Source organism: Vespula pensylvanica, chromosome 22 (genome assembly GCF_014466175.1).
Source record: "Vespula pensylvanica isolate Volc-1 chromosome 22, ASM1446617v1, whole genome shotgun sequence".
In the NCBI taxonomy this organism is placed as follows: Eukaryota; Metazoa; Arthropoda; class Insecta; order Hymenoptera; family Vespidae; genus Vespula; species Vespula pensylvanica.
The window spans coordinates 1,643,761-1,661,730 of NC_057706.1; the positions used below are offsets into that span (position 1 = coordinate 1,643,761).

General features: G+C 32.3%; 3 protein-coding genes across 5 annotated transcripts; 2 read left to right on the top strand and 1 right to left on the bottom strand.

The window, feature by feature from the left end:
• Positions 1-1,266: 1,266 nt before the first annotated feature.
• Positions 1,267-2,161, bottom strand: LOC122636450 (DNA-directed RNA polymerase II subunit RPB9). Its single transcript, XM_043827661.1, has 3 exons — positions 1,790-2,161; positions 1,631-1,704; positions 1,267-1,536 (listed from the first exon to the last, which is right to left on the bottom strand). Exons 1-3 carry the CDS (start codon positions 1,916-1,918, stop codon positions 1,347-1,349), a joined length of 393 nt encoding a protein of 130 aa, XP_043683596.1. The 5' UTR covers positions 1,919-2,161; the 3' UTR covers positions 1,267-1,346.
• A 544-nt stretch (positions 2,162-2,705) lies between these two features.
• LOC122636447 (broad-complex core protein isoforms 1/2/3/4/5) lies at positions 2,706-5,907 on the top strand. Of its 2 annotated transcripts, XM_043827653.1 has the most exons (5): positions 2,706-3,145; positions 3,260-3,387; positions 4,289-4,691; positions 4,809-5,262; positions 5,347-5,907. In XM_043827653.1, the coding sequence occupies exons 3-5, from the start codon at positions 4,317-4,319 to the stop codon at positions 5,622-5,624; spliced, it is 1,107 nt and encodes a 368-aa protein (XP_043683588.1). In that variant the 5' UTR covers positions 2,706-3,145; positions 3,260-3,387; positions 4,289-4,316; the 3' UTR covers positions 5,625-5,907. The 2 variants fall into 2 exon arrangements, with proteins under 2 accessions (XP_043683588.1, XP_043683589.1); XM_043827654.1 differs by lacking the exon at positions 3,260-3,387.
• A 6,879-nt stretch (positions 5,908-12,786) lies between these two features.
• On the top strand, positions 12,787-17,815 carry LOC122636445 (ankyrin-1-like). Of its 2 annotated transcripts, none has more exons than XM_043827649.1 (5): positions 12,787-12,944; positions 14,938-15,281; positions 15,618-15,858; positions 15,969-16,212; positions 16,437-17,815. In XM_043827649.1, the coding sequence occupies exons 1-5, from the start codon at positions 12,918-12,920 to the stop codon at positions 16,988-16,990; spliced, it is 1,410 nt and encodes a 469-aa protein (XP_043683584.1). In that variant the 5' UTR covers positions 12,787-12,917; the 3' UTR covers positions 16,991-17,815. The 2 variants fall into 2 exon arrangements, with proteins under 2 accessions (XP_043683584.1, XP_043683585.1); XM_043827650.1 differs by lacking the exon at positions 12,787-12,944 and adding an exon at positions 13,613-14,053.
• Positions 17,816-17,970: the final 155 nt, after the last annotated feature.

The following is a 17,970-nucleotide window of genomic DNA, read 5'->3' on the forward strand; positions in this document are numbered from 1 at the left end:
TATAAACCAGAAAGAGAATTGTTTTTTGATGAAAATATTATACTACGGAGAGGGAGACTGTCATTTTGTAAATACAATCCTAAAAAAATTACAAAATATGGGTTATCGATAAGCATGGTCCATGAAAGTGTTACAGGATATATTTGTAATTTAGAAATGTGTTGTGTACAAAAAAGTAAATATCAACAATATTTTTATTAAATCTTTTTCTAAATTTATAGCATCATGTATATATAGATAATTGTTATAATAGTTTGCAAGTTGCACATCAATCTTTGCAAAGTGAAATACGTTTTTGTGGAACTTTAAAAAGAAATAAAAGTTTGCCAGAATGTATAAAAAATATAAATTTAAATGAAAATGAAAAAATTCTACAAAAGGAATAATGTCATGGTTTAAGCATGGAAAAAAAGGAACTTTAATATACGATATCAACCAATCATTCTGCAATTATGATTGAAAGTACATGTTATAAAATAAATAAAAAAATAAAAGAACAAAAAAGCCAACTTGTTTAATAGGATATAATAAATATATGAAGGGTATGGATTGGACTGATCAAGACCTTTCATACTATTCAATTTTATGCAAAATAAAAAAATGGACAAAAAAATCAGTATTATATTTGATAAACTATGCATATCACATTCATAAAAAAGAATTGGAAAGTAAGATAGTCTTCAAAAAGTTTCTATTAGAAGTTGCTCGTGAATTTCTGGATGCTATTCCAGAAATGGACGAGTCACAACTGAGTGTCAAATGTCTATAGAGATATATTATAGGATATATATACATCACCCATTAATTTCAATTTTTGAATAAATACTTATATGTCTACTGACATGAAAAAGCATAAAATAAGTAAAATAATAAAATAGTGTGCTATAAAAAATCCTAGAAGAGCTTGCAAAGTATGTAGTACAGGAAAAACAAGAAGTTTTCTTTTTTTTTGTAGCATTCCACTTCATGTAGGCAATTGTTTTGAAATACATTATCAAAGTATTAAATTAATAAAAAATATTTATTAATAATAAAAAAGTATTATTATCATCTCTAAGATTTATATAATAACAATTTTAATAGTTTATTATAATGATCAGTGCTGTCACAATAACCACAAATAATAAAAGTTCAAAACACCTCGCCGTGAAAGTGTTAAAGAGAGAATAAAAAAATAGATTCTCAGTTGTTTTTAAAAACATTAAATTTAAATTTATATATATTTACATATATACACACATACATACACACATATTAATTACACGAATCTTATTTATAGTAGTATATTATTTTAAATTGTATTAAAATATACTTATTAAATAGATTCGTAATATAAATTATAAAATTTATTCTGTCCACCTATGTGAACAATGTTGATTTGTACATACATAATATAATCTCATTTCTTCCTCTGCTCTCCTTGTTTGAGCTTGGAAAAATACAGCTTCTCTGTGATTACATTTAGGACATGGATGGTCCTCTGTTCTTGGTAAAGTAGGATCAGATATAACATCAGCAACAATGTGTGTCAATTCACTAAGGTTAAAAACGACATAGTATAATATAAATTTATGAGGTAATGATAGAATCATCATAAAATGAACTTTTATTAATACAGATTAATACTTACTCAATTTCGTGCATAATTTTGTTTACATATATACAATTACTATCAGCTAGCTGTTTAAAATCACAATTCCTGCACTATAAATAAAACTTTTTAAGGTTAAGTTCTACATCAGTTACTTAATGATACAATATTATCGAATTATTTTTAACAAATACTAACCGCATACATAAGCACTTTGTTTTCCTTATCTTCCTTTGGATATAACATATTATTACATTCTTGACAAAATCTTATACCAACAAATCCAGGACCATCATCGTGCGTATCATAACCCGTCATTTTTGACATGACTATTGAAATATTCTATGGAATAGAATAATAAAGAGAAATCTCACAGTTTCACTTCAATACACTTTACGTGAAACGTAAACTTCAGTTGTGTGTTTTTAACAATGATAGTATTATTTCGTGTATTCGTATTCATAAAAGTTCGTTATAAAATTAAATAATGCGATTACTAGATGGCACAATCTATTTGTTTGGTAAGTTTATGTGTGCTTCAGTTTGCTTCAGCTTCTGTTTCTTTTATGTGATTTTAATACAGTTTTTTTTCAGATTTAATTATTTTTTACAACCAATCAGAAATAAACAATTTTTGAACAAGAAGATTGGTTAAATGTAGTTAAATATATAAATGTCCAATCAGAAATGACGAAGTTCATTCTGATTGGTCAATATATTTTTTCATTTCCAGTAATAAATTCAGTAGTAAATAATATTATAGTTATAAAAATTAATTTTTCATCATTTGTTATAACAAAGAAATTATATTTTTATTTGTAAAGAATAATACAGGTATATATAATCTGTTATTTAGTTATATTATATATATATAAAATGAACATATTTTCCATAACTGTTTAATGAGATTTTTCATTGGTAAATTTCAAATTGATATCTTCGTGTAACAAATATTATTTATTATGTCCATATAATATTATATAGTATTGCAATAATGTATTATTGATTAAATGTAAAAACGTATATTAATTATTTTTCATAACTACACAAAATAGAAAAGAAGGATGTGTCAATAAATTTTAATTAGAGAGAGAGAGGGAGAAAGAAAGAGAGAGAGAGAGAGAGACTCCTTTCTAAATTTCTTAAAATTATTTTGATTATTGTTCTGCGCAATGATAGATGCGCATTGTACGTTTATAAAATGTTATGAGTTATATCGTTTTTCTTTAATGTATCGACCAAGTTGGACATTTATAAAATCTTATCATTGTATAATCATTACGCTAGATACGAATAACGAAAGAATATTTTATTCTTTAGAAATATTGCGCCTCATCGAAATTTTAGTAACTATGCATCGCGTGTAGGAAATAGTTAGTGATAATGTCAGAAGGTGCGCTAGTGTTCCACTAAGCTACCCCCAGTCTTACTACCCCCACCCTTCCGTTTCAGCTCCCCTAGCTAGTGCAAATCTCGACGGATGAATGTTTTCTTAAGGGATTCTTCCCGAAACCGACGCGAAATTATAAGAGGAGTCATCTGAGGCTTGTAATTGTGAGTGAAATATTTTATATTAAAATCAATCGTCGAGCAAGCCGATTTGATATTCGTCGATTCATGCCACTTTGGTTTCATAAACTAAGAAGAAACGTGATACTTGTGTTTAAGGCGTTCCTGGGGGGTGATGGTACTCACGCCGACAGCGTCTCCCACAAAGATTTCACCATTTTTCAATTAACAAAAAAATTGTCTGCGTCGCACACACGTCACAAATTCTTCGGTTAACCTGTCGGCTGGTACGCTTTGAACACGTGATTACGATAAATGCCGCGCAAGTAGAGCTTTAATTTCAAAGTTATTTTTATGGGGATTCTGGTTTATATATCCCGACTGATTTGTTTTGTTGCATGCTCCTACTAACGTTCTTATAGATTTTTCTTAGAACTCTACCGTTCCGGTTCTTTTTTATTGGTATATAGCGTTAACGCGATTATACATTCTAATTTGAATAAGGATTAGTTGCACATTTTATATAACTGAAGAATAGTCTGTATCTAAGTGTAGTTTGGTATATATTGTTGTTACCACAGTTTCTCATATATTGGACAGCCATATTGTACATTTTTTTAACGATGCTGTCGCGTTTCTCGTTAACCTATTCTTGTTATGACTATTCACTTTCTCTCGTGTAAAACTTATCAATTATCTTTTTACAAATAATATCTTAAGAAATAATATATAAAAAGTAATTTCTCTTTATTTTATGTTAAAAGCAATTATGTTAATGTGTATCTTTTATTCTATTATTTAATTTAATTTAAGTTAATACTTTTAGTATATTATATTGTATATAAAGGGTAAATGTATATAAATTTTGTTATATATTCTTATCTGTATTGTTTATATTGTCAGTAAAAAACTTACGTTGTTAAACCGACGAACCATATTACTAACATAATAAAATATTATTCCAACTTCGGTTGTTATAATTGTTTTCTTTTATATTCGATTTATATGTTTTATCATCAAACAGTTATAAATAATATGAATGATATTACGATTAATAGGTTTATAATATGGACTATATAACAAATTTATTATTTAAGCTTGTAACAAAAACAGATCCTTTGTTAATTAATGCTCTACATATCCTTTTCAATTATTTTTATTTTAATTGATTTATATTGGCTTTAACAGGCTTCCTTCACAATATATTACCTTAATCATGGAAAGTGGAAGTAATTTGCCTAGTCCAGGCAATTATCCTGGTGGGAATCGACAACAATTTTGTGTATCATGGAATTCTCACCAGTCAAACATGCACAGTGCTTTTCCAAAGCTATTGAGCTCAGAACAATTCGTCGATGTTACTTTAGCTTGTGATGGTGGTTCTATCAAATGTCATAAAGTGGTATTATCTGCCTGTAGCGATTATTTAGAACGCTTATTGCTAGAAATACCATGTACTCATCCTATTATTTTTCTGAGAGATATGAGAATGTGGGAACTTCAAGCATTGGTCGAGTTTATGTACCGTGGTGAAGTATACGTAGAACAACAACAGCTTGCAAAATTGATGCAAGCTGCAGAAGTCCTGCAGGTATGGGATAAATAATGCTTTGGTATATATCAAAATACTTTAAAGAATAACATGATATGCGTATTTAAATTAAATATAATAATTGATTGATTCATTTGAAAAAAATTTTATTGATAGGTCCGTGGCTTATCGACTCAGGGAAGTGATAGCTCTTCAATCGAGAGTAACTCACAACAATGTGATTCTAATCCACCTATCACTCCATCAACGCCAACTCAACATGATGTACCTCATTTCAAACCCGAAGACACTCACTCTAATGATGAAGGCAGCTCAAGCTTTTTGGAGCCTACCTCAGTTGCTGGATCTAGTACAGGAAATGTTACATCTCACAATAATACTCCAACTTCGCAAAATCCAAACTCATCCAATTTTATGGAACATAGTGAAGCATTACAACATTTGGAAAAGGCTCTTAGCGCTTGCGAAGCTACTCTTACAGAAACTCAGGGGATGGTTAAAATGGAACCAGATGAACAATTTTCTCAACAACAAGATGTCAAACCTTATTCTATCACTATGGTACGAAATAGTAACTGCAATCCCAGCAGTCCATTTCCTGCTATAGAAGGTAATAAAAAGTATTAATTAAAAATTTAACAATCGATATTTGATTAATATTTATGTACATATTAATAATATTATAAATCTACAGGTTATCAAAGACGACAAAGACGTTCAGAAGAAGAACTGAAACAAGCTTCAGATATGGTTGCACGTGGCATGACATTTCAGGTTGCATCAGAAAAATATAATATACCTATCAGTACGATTCGTTTCTATATGGTTAGGAAGGGAATTTTACAAAGGCGAAAACGTGGACGTGGTTCCAGCAATCTTGGAGTAAACAGTCAACCTGAAAGTCCTGCAAGCCCACCATTTCATATGATAAACTACCGTTTGCCAGACAGCCTAAATTCCAGCCTACCGTAGTGCTATACCAAAAGTAGTGAGTTTTTAGATTTCAGTTGAATCGAACAAATTATTTGTCGCTAAAGTCAGAGCTGTTCTGGACCATCATCCTTCCCTTTAAACTCTTTATGAGTTTTTCTTTATCCATATGTTATTTTACCACATCTAAGATGTTAAGTATAAACGCGATATGCAGGCGTTAATAAGGATATCTATTACTGCATAAAACTCGTGCATTTATTTTAAATTTTCATATAAAAATTTTTAACATTGCATGCACTCTATATAATATATATATATTATATATATATATATATGCATATATATTTGTGTATATATATATATATACATATATATATTATATATAAGCATATGTATACATATATATTACATATATATGCATATATATTTGTGTACATATATACACATATATATATTATATAAATGCATATGTATACATATATATTATATATATATGCATATATATTTGTGTACATATATACACATATATATATTATATATATGCATATATATACATATATATTATATATATATATGTACGTGTATATATATCATATATATAATATGTATGTATATATTTATGAATAGGGTTTTGAACAGCTCTTTTCCATGTATATAAATTCCATATGTGAACGTTCGGACACAGCATTAAGCTAAGCAAGTATTTTCTCCATAAGATACAAAGTTCTTCAATAGCAATGCACGAGATGAACTCAGTGTTTTCCAAAAGACTGATCGCATCCGGTTCTTTTCAGTACAAAGCATCATAAAAACATAGTTTTTCTTGCGCAATTTTAGGATCATAATTTAGGTGACATCTCATATTAATGTTTGTCACATTTGTTAAGTAAAGAAACATTACACATTTATATATTTTTAAATGAGCATATTTGCACAGTATAAGGATGCAGTTATCAGAGATCGAATGTTTTGGATCATAATAATAATATTAATTGCAAATAAATTTATCCACTATATCTTATATAGTTATATAGTATAAATATTGTTTTGCCCTCGCGCCATTTCCTTTATCACATGTGGTACCTACTGAATGCAATTAACATATGTTCGCAAATATATAAACATAGATGCGAGTGCGCGCGCACACATATGAAATGGTAAAATATAGTTTGGTAACCATTATCCTCTTGTGCTGTGGTCGAACATAATTCATATGGTTCCTTTCGGGCCGTGTTCCGTTCTTCTACTTAGTGACCAATATGGCCTGCAAATGTGGATAGTGTAAAAGATTTGATTTCAAGTGCTACTTATTCATCATTTTAAAAGGCATTATCATTATGAAACCTTTACAAAAGTTCGGATATATCAAGTGAACAATATTTTTTTAATGACCTCAAAATGTTTTTGATACAATAAGTTTGTAGTTTAAGTTATTTTTTATTACATTATATTTATATAATTCAGCAATATGCATCTTATTATCTTAAGTCACTATGGCATCTGTACACCGCTTATACATATATAGACATATATATATATATACACACACATATCATGTATATGTATATATGTCAAATTTTGTCTCATTGTGTATGATTATGTTTCTATAATTTATAATAACGGTAATGATAATAATAATTATAATAATGATAAAAATAATAATATTAATAATATCGATAATGATAGTAATAACAAAGAAGCTTCTTCACTTTTGTTGGGCACAACAATAACTTTTATGATCTGGTAAAAAGCGAAGTACAAAGATCATAAAGTTTTATCCATAAGTCACTATGTTCAAGACTGGTAACACGAGGCGCATATAATCATCTGAAATCGTAGACATTGCAGCTCTTAATCTATTATACAAGTATTTTTGTAGACATCTTTATCAAGGAAAGTTTGTTCTTTCTGCCTGTATTTTACATACCTTGATCATCTATTACGATAAGAGAACCGGTATTTGTTCAAAGTTTACCATTTAACTTTGTTAAACATCACAGGACATGAGAGATCATGACATAAGTAGTATAATGCTTTTTACATGCTAGTGTACAAATAACAATGTTTGTAATCGTCAATAAGTATCCACCAGTTTTCATAAAAGTGATGTGGCATAATAATCATCACTTTTCTAAATACTGGTTTTGCCTTGTCAAAAAAATTTTGATTGTATAACAACAGCTAAATGGCGCATATATGACGCAATCTTACAGTGTATTGCCTTTGTTAAATAGCATTTGGATAAAGCCATATTTTTCCATGCGATGCAATAATTCAGCAGAGTAAAATAACAATAAATGGAAAACAGCCTAAAATAGGAAAGAGTGCCAGATACATAAATGGACATAAACAATAAGATGCCATGCTTAAAATTTATCAGCAGTTACAACATAGTTGCCTGCTTTCCTCCTGCTTTTATAGAGAATCGTTTACCTTTTTTGTATCAGGCAACATGGAGAATGTATACAAATACATGTATACAAATACATAAGTAGCCTAACTGACATAAAAATCATTGATAAATGCCTTAATTAATATACACAATGTCGTTTTGTTAAGTAATTATCGTGTAATCAAAGTATTAGAATATTGTAGCCGATTCTCATTTATTTCACTTTTATCGACCGATTTAGCATAGTGTAAGATACAGTATAGATTATATTTACTAAATTTCATCCAACGTTACACAGTTAGATTCTGCGCTGATGAGAAGTGTTACAAAAAAAAGAAAAAAAAAAGAAATGCGTTAGAACAGATTGGAGTACGGTGACATTGATACAGATTGAAAACAGAAATCGCGGATATTGCCTGTTATAGCGTCCAAACGGTTGAAGTAATAACTTCTTCGTATGTAGCATTCTTTCCAATACCTGTATCGTGTAAATCATTATTCTAAGAGTTCCAGTTGACAAAGGTTTTATACAAATCTATTAAACCAGTATTGCAAACCAATGAAGAATAATTAGTTTTCTAATAACACAATACGTTTTACGTGAATTTAGTACAGTGCTTAAGTCAGTAATGCTCAGCGTATCTAACAAATATTTTTAGTGAAAATCCGTGTCATACTCACATGTATTATAACGTCTTAAAGTGTGTAACTAAACAACAATCAAAGAAGCGTGAACGATACTTAATAATTATTATCATAGCCACTCTTAAGAGTACATAGGTAGCCATTTTGAGGCAAATTATATTATATTTAATTATCCCATCATTTGGTCTCCGTTTTATAGTGGTATTATTATTTGTAGGTAGGTTTTACACCTAAAATCAATGGATTTACCTCTCGCTCCTCGAAATGCATATTTTTAAGATTTTTTTTTTTATAGTTACCGAGACAAATATCTATTGGCATGATAGGCAGAGCGATCGGGAATTATTATTGTTTCCAAGACAACGCTACATTTTGCGAGAATTATTGTTATGACAACTGTTATATAGTCGCACGATAATAGTAAGCACAACGTACTCTATTTTATTTGTGAACATGATTTAGGATAAAAACGTACGATTAATCTGAAATTTGGAAATTTAAGAAAAAGAAAAGAAAAAAGAAAAGAAACAAAAAAGCAAATTCGATAGAGAGATATAACAATTAATATTCTATTATACTTAGTTTATAAATTTGTTATTATAAACAAAATTGATTAAGACAAAAGTGTAGTATAATAAGTTGCACAAAACCACGATGCGGTTATTGCGCTTTCGGATGAACATCAATGAGTCTTCGCATGCCATTTGGCGTTCTCAAAATCGGATTGACGTCCGATGTTTTATACAGGAATCGTTATAGAAAATCATGGAGTTATAGAGAATTTAATTTTTCGAATCTATATATATATATATATATATATATATATATATATACATATATATCTGATAAGATTAACGAATCTATTATGATTAGTTGTGTGAAGAATCATGTTTTATCTAAAATCTTACGCGGAACGAATCATATACTTCGATCATGGGTTTATCCGAGTCAACATTTTCATCGAATTATCAGTGAAAGTTTTTTTTTTTTTTGTATTAGCTCACTTTACATAAACAATGTAAAATAATATTCCGTTTTGTTGATTTTCAATAACATATCGTTAAACCTAAAAGACACGTACACTGTGTTTAGAACGCGTGCAATATTCATTGAGATATCATTGAAAGATAAACGTGCGATCGATGTATCAATACGTAAAATGATTTGCGCTAATAGATTCGCAAAGTTCAGATTGCGCAAAAAAAATCATGTCGCTTCAATTCGGTCTTGTTTGATTTTATCACGATGAATCAGATTTTATAACTTTAAGCATCTAAATAAACTGCCGTGACACGTCTCTCTTTCTCTTTTCTGTCTTTCTTTCTTTTTTTTTTACTATTTCTCTCTCTCTTTCTCTCTCTCTCTCTCTCTCTCTCTCTCTCTCTCTCTTTCTCTCTCTCTCTTTCTCTCACTCTCTGTCTCTCTTTCTTTTTTTCTTATTTTGTATTTTACTTTATTTATCTTTTTTTTTTCTTTTTCCATTATCTATTCACTTTCAGTAGATATATAATGAGAAATGATAAATGACCGTGAATGCAGTGTACACGTTCAAACAGGTAGCATCGATATATTTTTATCAAATGTAAACAAATTCGTAAACAAATTCGGGACAAATGTTAAAGATGTTCTAAGGAATCATGATATTTTTGAAAGTAACACAGGCTTTTCAATGTAAAAGAAAAGCATAACAAATAGACATGAAGTTAAAATCTATATTTATATCTCTGATTTATAATGCCAGATCGCGCGAGCTTTATTCCCTCCTGAGACATTGTTTTTATAACACGAATACTCGAAAGCTGTTCTTCTCTCTTTCTGAAAACTTAACAAACGCTTTTGTATGATCGTAAGAGGAAGAAAATTTCACAAAAGAGTATATATATATATATTTATTTATTTATTTATATTTGGATATATATATCTATTTATATCTATTTATATTTATATTTGGATATATATATCTATTCATATATATAGATATATATATATATATACACCCCTACGGTGCTAATATTAAAATTCTTCGTAAACAGGCATCGCGCGCGCGTGATATATATTGAAATTTCGCTTGAATTACAAATTAGTGACGTTTCTCTTTCTCTTTCTCTTTCTTTCTCTTTCTCTTTCTCTTTCTCTTTCTCTTTCTCTCTCTCTTTCTCTCTGTCTCTTTTTCTCTGACACGACTCTACGGAAAAGTTGCGTATACAAGATTCGTATCCAAAAGCCGGCATTTATAATCTTTATGCAATCCAAGTATTGTTGTTTGATTTAGAAGTAAGCTGTGTTTTAAGAGTAAAATTGCTTTTAATTTTAAGATCGTGTAACATGTGTTAGTAAGCATGCTTCTAAGTAGATGAATAGGACAACGCTATAACAATAATTATTATAATGAAAACTAATTATAAACATAAGGCATTTAATAAGTGCAAAAGTATTTCTTAATAAAAGTACTCTTGAAAAAAAAAAAAAAAAAAAAAAAAAGAAAAAAAATGACCCCTATTATTTTGTTTTATGCAGACTCAATAACCTTCCTTCTTGAGGAAATGCTTTCTTCTCCTATGTACTTCAATCAACTTCTATGTTCACGATATGTTCGTTTCTTTTTATTTCATTTTATTTTCTTTTATTTATATTAATCTTGTAGATTCTCTTAGATTGTAACATTTATGTACTACTGCCAATATTGGCAGCATTCATTTTGATTCTTAAATTTGCCATGATCTTTCGTGTCAAGAAACTTTTGCGTACGTTCTTGTTTCTTCGTAAAGCGTAAAAGCGCTTATACGAGTGTAGAAAGTTATCCCCTTGCCAAGAAAGCTTTTCGGACAAACGTAAATTTCCATTTTCTCTCTCTGTTATCTCCGCTCCCTCCTCTATCTCTCCTCTTCACGCGTTTCTCCTTTATCCCTCCCTACATCGTGGAAAAACGGATGGGCTCTAACTAAGCGGATTTTCGCCTTCGTCATTTTCATGGAGGTACGTCGCATTGTGTATTCTCTTTTCTTTCTTTACTTTACACACACTCTCTCTCTCTCTCTCTCTGTCTCTTCTCTCTTTTCCTCTCTCAGCCACCAATCCTCCCTCTCTTTCTTCTCTTTCTCTCCCACCGCCGACTGATTTATTACTGACTCGTGGCAAACGGCCGACGAACTTGACGAAGACCGGCAGCAGTGAAGTTTCTTTAAGTTTCTCAGAGTTTTTTTTGCTTCGTAAGAAAATCCGCCATTTTCTTTTCTTTAATCTCATAATTTTTTCTTCCTTCTCTCTTTCTATATCTATTCTCATATAATATGCGATGTTAACGAATATATAAAATTTCTATTCGATTAACCCGAAGTTATTTAAACGAAATTATATTGATTTTTTTCGCTAATATTCCAAAAGTATAGAAAAGAAAAAAGAAAATGGAAAACAAAAATCTTTCTACGCGTCATTTTAAAAATTACAGCATCCAGCCGAGAGCTGTTTGGATAATTCACTGTTAGTATGGAAATGGTCGTACGATAGAGGGGATATTTTGAAAGACCGAAAGGCGATATAATATGACGAATAAATAGATCGATAAAATCGATCTATTTTAGGGTAGGTATTAATTTGAAAATGGCGGAAGGAATATGTTTCGACGATACAATGTGAATATTGGTGGGGAGAGTTCGATCGGAAATATTTAACAATATATAATAATAGAGACGATAATACATATTATATATATATATATATATATATATATATATATATATATATATATATACTTAAAAAGAATTATACAAGGCGCGCTATCGAAGAATACGTGGTAGAGGGTCGCCGCTCGATAAAGGTTCGATGAGCGAAAATAAGAAAAAGAGAGAGAGAGAGAGAGAGAACAAGATACCGAAGAGGAAGACACCGACTTTATCTCGACTACTTTGTCGAGATACTTTAAAGATGTCAGGCTAGGTGGAGAAACGTGACCACTTGTAATCCGTGAGATCGTTCAAATTCGTATCGAATCGGTCGGTGTCGAAAATTGCGTCGTTCTTAAGTGCGAGAGAGAAAGAAAAATAGAGAGAGAAGGAGAGAGAGAAAGAGCGAGAGAGAGAGAGAGAGAGGGAGATAGAGAGAAAGAGAGTAAGATGAATAAGGAGAAACAGAGAAAGCAAGAAAGAGAGAGAGAGAGAGAGAGAGAGACGGATGATGCGCGGTGCGCAAGCTCTCGCGCGATCCCTTTGTGTTATTTTCGTGCGAGAATCGCCGTTCGAAGCTTTAAATAGGACCGAGTTTCCGACGAAGAAGGCAGTTTCTAATACCGATTCTACATGTTGGAGCATCGCACCGTATTCGATGTGAGTAAACAATAACAGGCCTGCGCGCCGGGTGAGAACGTCAAGTATTGGAAGTACGAGGGTATTCGTCGAATGGTGAAAAAATCGATTTCGATTGATCTACGAAATCCTTTCCTTTCTTCCCTTTTTTTTTTCTTTCTTTGTTTTTTTCTTTCTTTCTGTTTCTATTTCTAGTTCTATTTCTCTCTATTTCTCTCTGTTTCTCTCTCTTTTTCTCTCTCTATTTCTCTACGTTTCTTTTATTTTCTTTGTTCTCTTATTTTCGTACGAGACGAAAGTAAACAATAAGGATATTCGAAGGAAACGAAGAATTAAACACGTCGACATATTATTGAAAAGTGTAGATACTACAAATCGGAATGGTCTTAGCGATTTTTGTGTTTTATCTTTTGATCTAAGATCGATCTTAGATCAATGAGATAGATAGATAGAGAAAGAGAGAGAGAGAGAGAGAGAGAGAGAGAGAGAGAGAGAGAAAAGAAGCAGAGTGAGAGGGGTAAGAAAGAATAAAGAAAGATACGTAATCGTGTCAGTCGCCGTCAGTACGATGGCCGATTTAATGATACATATACGCACCGCGTGAACGTGCGCGCGAGCGCGTCTCCGATTATTTTTAATCGTTTAAAAGGTACGTTCGTTAAAATTGGCAGCGAAGCAGACGTTTTCTGTTCCTATATCGTACGGTCTATACGCTTCTTAAAGCTTTGGGTTCGATCTAAGGCGTTGCGAGAAAGCCAAGAATTCGTTGTTCGTTTGGCAATTATTTCAGTAATATCACGAAGTTCGTTGTTAGATTTTTTATGGTGTTTGTATTGTTTTCGTCTTCCGAATTTAATTTAAGAAAATTTGTAAAGATCGATTTAGTCGTCGAAAAGTTGAAAGGAGTTAAAAAAAATATTTTATCTTTCGGATAATCATCGTTGAAGGACGTTCGAACGTAGAAATTTTGAATGGGAGGAGACGTAAAAAATGATTGTTTTTGTTAGCCACCGTCAAAACTGATTTATAATCGAATTTTATGTTGACCGCGTGAGATTCTGGATATCGTCGTAACGAGCCTTCCGATATCATCGCCAAAATTGTCCCACCATCTTGGCAAAGTTTCCGAGGTGAGAAGTTGGCGATTTTTCGTTGCTTTCGTGACGCGCGTCAGACCGATATATATCAATCTATGTACATACGTATGTACGTATAAATTATAAGTGCGTTTATCGAACTAACGAACGAACGAACGAACGAACGAAGAAAACAAACAAACGTACGACGGAGTGCGTTTTAATCGTATTACTAGATAATTCTTTTTTTTTTTCTTTTTTTTTCTTTCATTCCTCCATAAAACTTCGATAAATAGATCAAAAATTATTTTCGATGTCGTTGTTCGATCGAGTATAAAAAAATTGTAGCGTTTTAATTCGATCGACATCGAAGATTTTAACTCTCCTCTCGTTGCATCCCGATTTAAATTCTACCGCGCATTGTTACGAATGGTCTTTCTTTTTCCCGCGAATTTTAAACGAACCGATCCCACGTTCGTACGCGCGTTCGTAAATGCACCACGTGGTCGAAGAGTTTTGGCGGCCTGTCCAATTCAATCGATCCCACCGAGCACGTCGACCTACAAAGAGAGTTCTTTCTTTCTCTGCGATCGAAATAAATCATCTCGTCGAGTCTCTCGTATACTATGCGATTCGTGGAAATAAATAAGATAAATTTGTTCGTAGAGCGGAAGAGCGTAAAATAAAATGTTCGGTTTGATTCGGGTATATTAAAAAACCTCATTTGTATATTTCTTTTTTTTCTTTTATCGTATCGTTAAGGGAAATACTGAAGAGTTTTTTTCAGATATCTGAACGAATATTAGTGATCTAATAATAAAAATTTTTTCCGTTGAAAACGGCATAAAATGCAAAAAAAAAAAAGAAACGAAAAAACAGAAATTATGTCGGACTAACATCGCAATAAAAAAACATTTCTTTATTTCTGTATTTTTCAGATGCCATTGCATTGCATCGCCAACCCGTTGCAACGGGAGTTGGCCGACGCCATTATAAGGTTGCAACCGCTGGATGAAATTCGGATACTTCTCGCATGCGGTGCAAGGCCGAATGAGCCGGTAACCCAAGGTCTGAGACCTCTTCATTACGCCGTATGGCAGAGATACACCGATGCGGCTCAATTGCTTTTAGTTCGTGGTGCTGATATCGATGCTACCGACGAGTGCGGATATTCCGCGTTGCATCTTGCCGCTGAGCATGGTTATCACGACCTCGTTAAACTTCTATTAAAATACGGAGCGAAGGTCGATCATAGAAAAGACACTGGGGAACTATTTCCCAGGTAAATAAATTTCGTCTCGTATATACTAACTCCACATAGATCACTTTATTTCTAACAATAAACTACGTCTACGAAGGAACAATGCTTTGTTATTTTTAATAGACTTTCTGTAGAGATCGAAGTTTGGTACGAAGGAATCCATTGATCGTTCGCCAATAATAGTCGTATCGATCTATCACTTTAACGATCACGAAATGTGATCGTAAAAATAATATCACTTGACTCTTTTAAAACTGTATCTCTAATCGTATTTATATAATGTGTGTGTATATATATATATATATATATATATATATATATATATATATAATATACATGTGTCGTTGTGTCCTGTAGGACCATGTTGTGCGACGAGCCTCTACGATTAGCTTTGAGGAATCGCCACGTCGAAGTGGCTAGGACTTTGTTGGAAGCTGGCGCCAATCCAAACAAGAGATATTTCTTCGGTTCGGAGATTAATTTGGTTTCTCCGTTGGATCTGGAGTGTATGGAACTTTTATTGGCCTTTGGCGCTCAACCTAATATGAGGGATCGAGCTGGATTGACCCCTCTAATGAAGGCAACGAGATCACCTCAGGTAAAGAATACGAAGATCGAAGGAATCGTTGTTATTCTTTGTTTCTGATTTGTGTTTCCTTTTCTTTTTTTTTTCTTCTTTTCTTTTCTTATCTTTCTTTGTTATATCAGGGTATCGCATCTGTACTTCTGTTGTTGAGTTACGGAGCGGACGTGAATTCTATGGCCGATGCCAGGCATGATTTTCGAACGGTTCTGCATTATGCGATACTCGGTGGCGATCCAGCAGTTATCAATCTTCTGCTAAAACAAGGTGCCAGGCTAGACCTTGGACCAGATTACCAAAAGCCGACCGCATTAGATTTGGCTATACTCAAGGGTGATCCTTCGATTGTCGAGATGTTATTGGAGTCTGGTGAGTGTCACTTTAAGATTTGCACAAATAAAACTTTTTCTTTCAACGAATCTAATTTTGAATACGACATTTCTTTTATACAATGCTGATGATTTATAACGTACGTATAATACATGTATGTATATATCTACATATGATTTATGTAACAGACGCAATTACGTGATCGTAAAGAAAAAACACGACGATATCTCGCCGGTATGAAAATAAAAATAATTTTATTTCAGGTGCGGACGTGAATGCAACATCACCAATCATTGGATCAGCCCTTCACGTCGCTTGCGCGGACAACATACCGAATAGACTCCAAATTCTTCAAATGCTGTTAGAACGTGGCGCTGATCCTAATCTCGTAATACGTAGCGACGAAGGTCTCTCGTTGCGTCCGGTTTTAGCGGAATACGTAGCATCTAACGAAAACCCGTCGGTCGAAGTTGTCGCGCTTTTGCTCAAATATGGAGCACGGGTTGTCATAAAGACGCAGTTTCGCGATCCACACGGCATTTTAAATTCCCTTCAGAATACGGCAGATAAACCTAGACTTTTAAGGGCACTCTTAGAAGCAGCGGAAAGTTTCGATCCTTGTATGATAAAGAGATCGAGTAGTTTGACCGACGCACAGAAGGCACTCGTTATGGAAGCAGCGAGAACGCCTTTACCTTTGACCCATCAAGCTAGGCTTATAGTGCGCAAATTATGCGGCACTAAATTACCGAAAATCGTTAGAGATCTTCAGTTACCCCAGTCGTTACATCGGTATCTTCTTTACGACTTTCATTAGCGATTCATTCGATTTCGTTCGAGATTATCGTTTGCTCACAAAATATCTATCTAATCATTTCGCGAAATGATATAACGAGGCTCTCCTTTTGCCGTTTATTTATACATATTATTCCATTTTCTTTCTTTTTTTTTTTTCTTATTTTTTTTTCCATCGCGTTTGAAACATCCATTTTTTTCTTTGTTTTTCTTTTGCGAATTGACAAGGATAGTTATATGGAAAATCGAAATCGATACGAAATTTAACTTTCTTAAAAGTTACCACTGTCGTGAGATCTCCGTGTACGTGTATTTCGTGCGTCTTTCATCTACCTGATTTGCGTATCTCGAGAGAGACAGAGTGTGTGTGAGCGAGAGAGAGAGAGAGAGAGAGAGAGAGAGAGAGAGAGAGAGAAAGAGAGAAAGAGAAAGAGAGACGTTCTCTGCTGAAGAGATCATAATTGATCGAGGAACGTTGCAGTTTGAAAAACGTTACGTATGTTATACGAGTTGGAGTTCATTCGGTACTTATGGAACTACTCTTCTCTTTAGAATCTAAGTTTTACGATTAATTTTAGTATTATAGCGTTTCGTACGAGAGAATCTCGAGGATCGTGTTTCTTTAATCTTTAGAATCGCCTTGCTATATCGTGTTGAACGGTGATAGCAATGTATAAGGGAAAAAAAAATCCTTCCAAAAAAAAGAATATGTTGCAGATATCTGCAAGTTTCGTACGCTAAGAGATATTTAATTTTGTACCTTTGTACACGAAGAAGTTAGCACACGTGCGTGCACATACAGAGAGACACCCATACAGTGTTGTGATAATAAAGAAGATACTGAAAACTTTGGTGTTCTTAAAAAAAATAAAAAACAAATAAAAAAAAAAAAAAAATAAAAAAAGAAACAAGACAAAACAAAAAGAAAAGAAATTAAAATGAAAACGCGACGAGGGATAAAGTTTAAAGTATCAAGTTGATATTTGATTGCTATCGCTATGA

What these genes read in the sequence shown, in the direction of transcription:
- LOC122636445 (XM_043827649.1), top strand. Translation starts at nt 12,918, where the DNA reads ATGTTGGAGCATCGCACCGTATTCGAT. An exon ending in ACTGGGGAACTATTTCCCAG is followed by an intron (nt 15,282 to 15,617) that starts GTAAATAAATTT and finishes TGTGTCCTGTAG; the next exon opens with GACCATGTTGTGCGACGAGC. An exon ending in AGGCAACGAGATCACCTCAG is followed by an intron (nt 15,859 to 15,968) that starts GTAAAGAATACG and finishes TTGTTATATCAG; the next exon opens with GGTATCGCATCTGTACTTCT.
- LOC122636447 (XM_043827653.1), top strand. Translation starts at nt 4,317, where the DNA reads ATGGAAAGTGGAAGTAATTTGCCTAGTCCAGGCAATTATCCTGGTGGG. An exon ending in AAGCTGCAGAAGTCCTGCAG is followed by an intron (nt 4,692 to 4,808) that starts GTATGGGATAAA and finishes TTTTATTGATAG; the next exon opens with GTCCGTGGCTTATCGACTCA. An exon ending in TCCATTTCCTGCTATAGAAG is followed by an intron (nt 5,263 to 5,346) that starts GTAATAAAAAGT and finishes ATAAATCTACAG; the next exon opens with GTTATCAAAGACGACAAAGA.
- LOC122636450 (XM_043827661.1), bottom strand. Translation starts at nt 1,918, where the DNA reads ATGTCAAAAATGACGGGTTATGATACGCACGATGATGGTCCTGGATTT. An exon ending in ACAAAGTGCTTATGTATGCG is followed by an intron (nt 1,705 to 1,789) that starts GTTAGTATTTGT and finishes TTTTATTTATAG; the next exon opens with TGCAGGAATTGTGATTTTAA. An exon ending in AAAATTATGCACGAAATTGA is followed by an intron (nt 1,537 to 1,630) that starts GTAAGTATTAAT and finishes TTTTAACCTTAG; the next exon opens with TGAATTGACACACATTGTTG.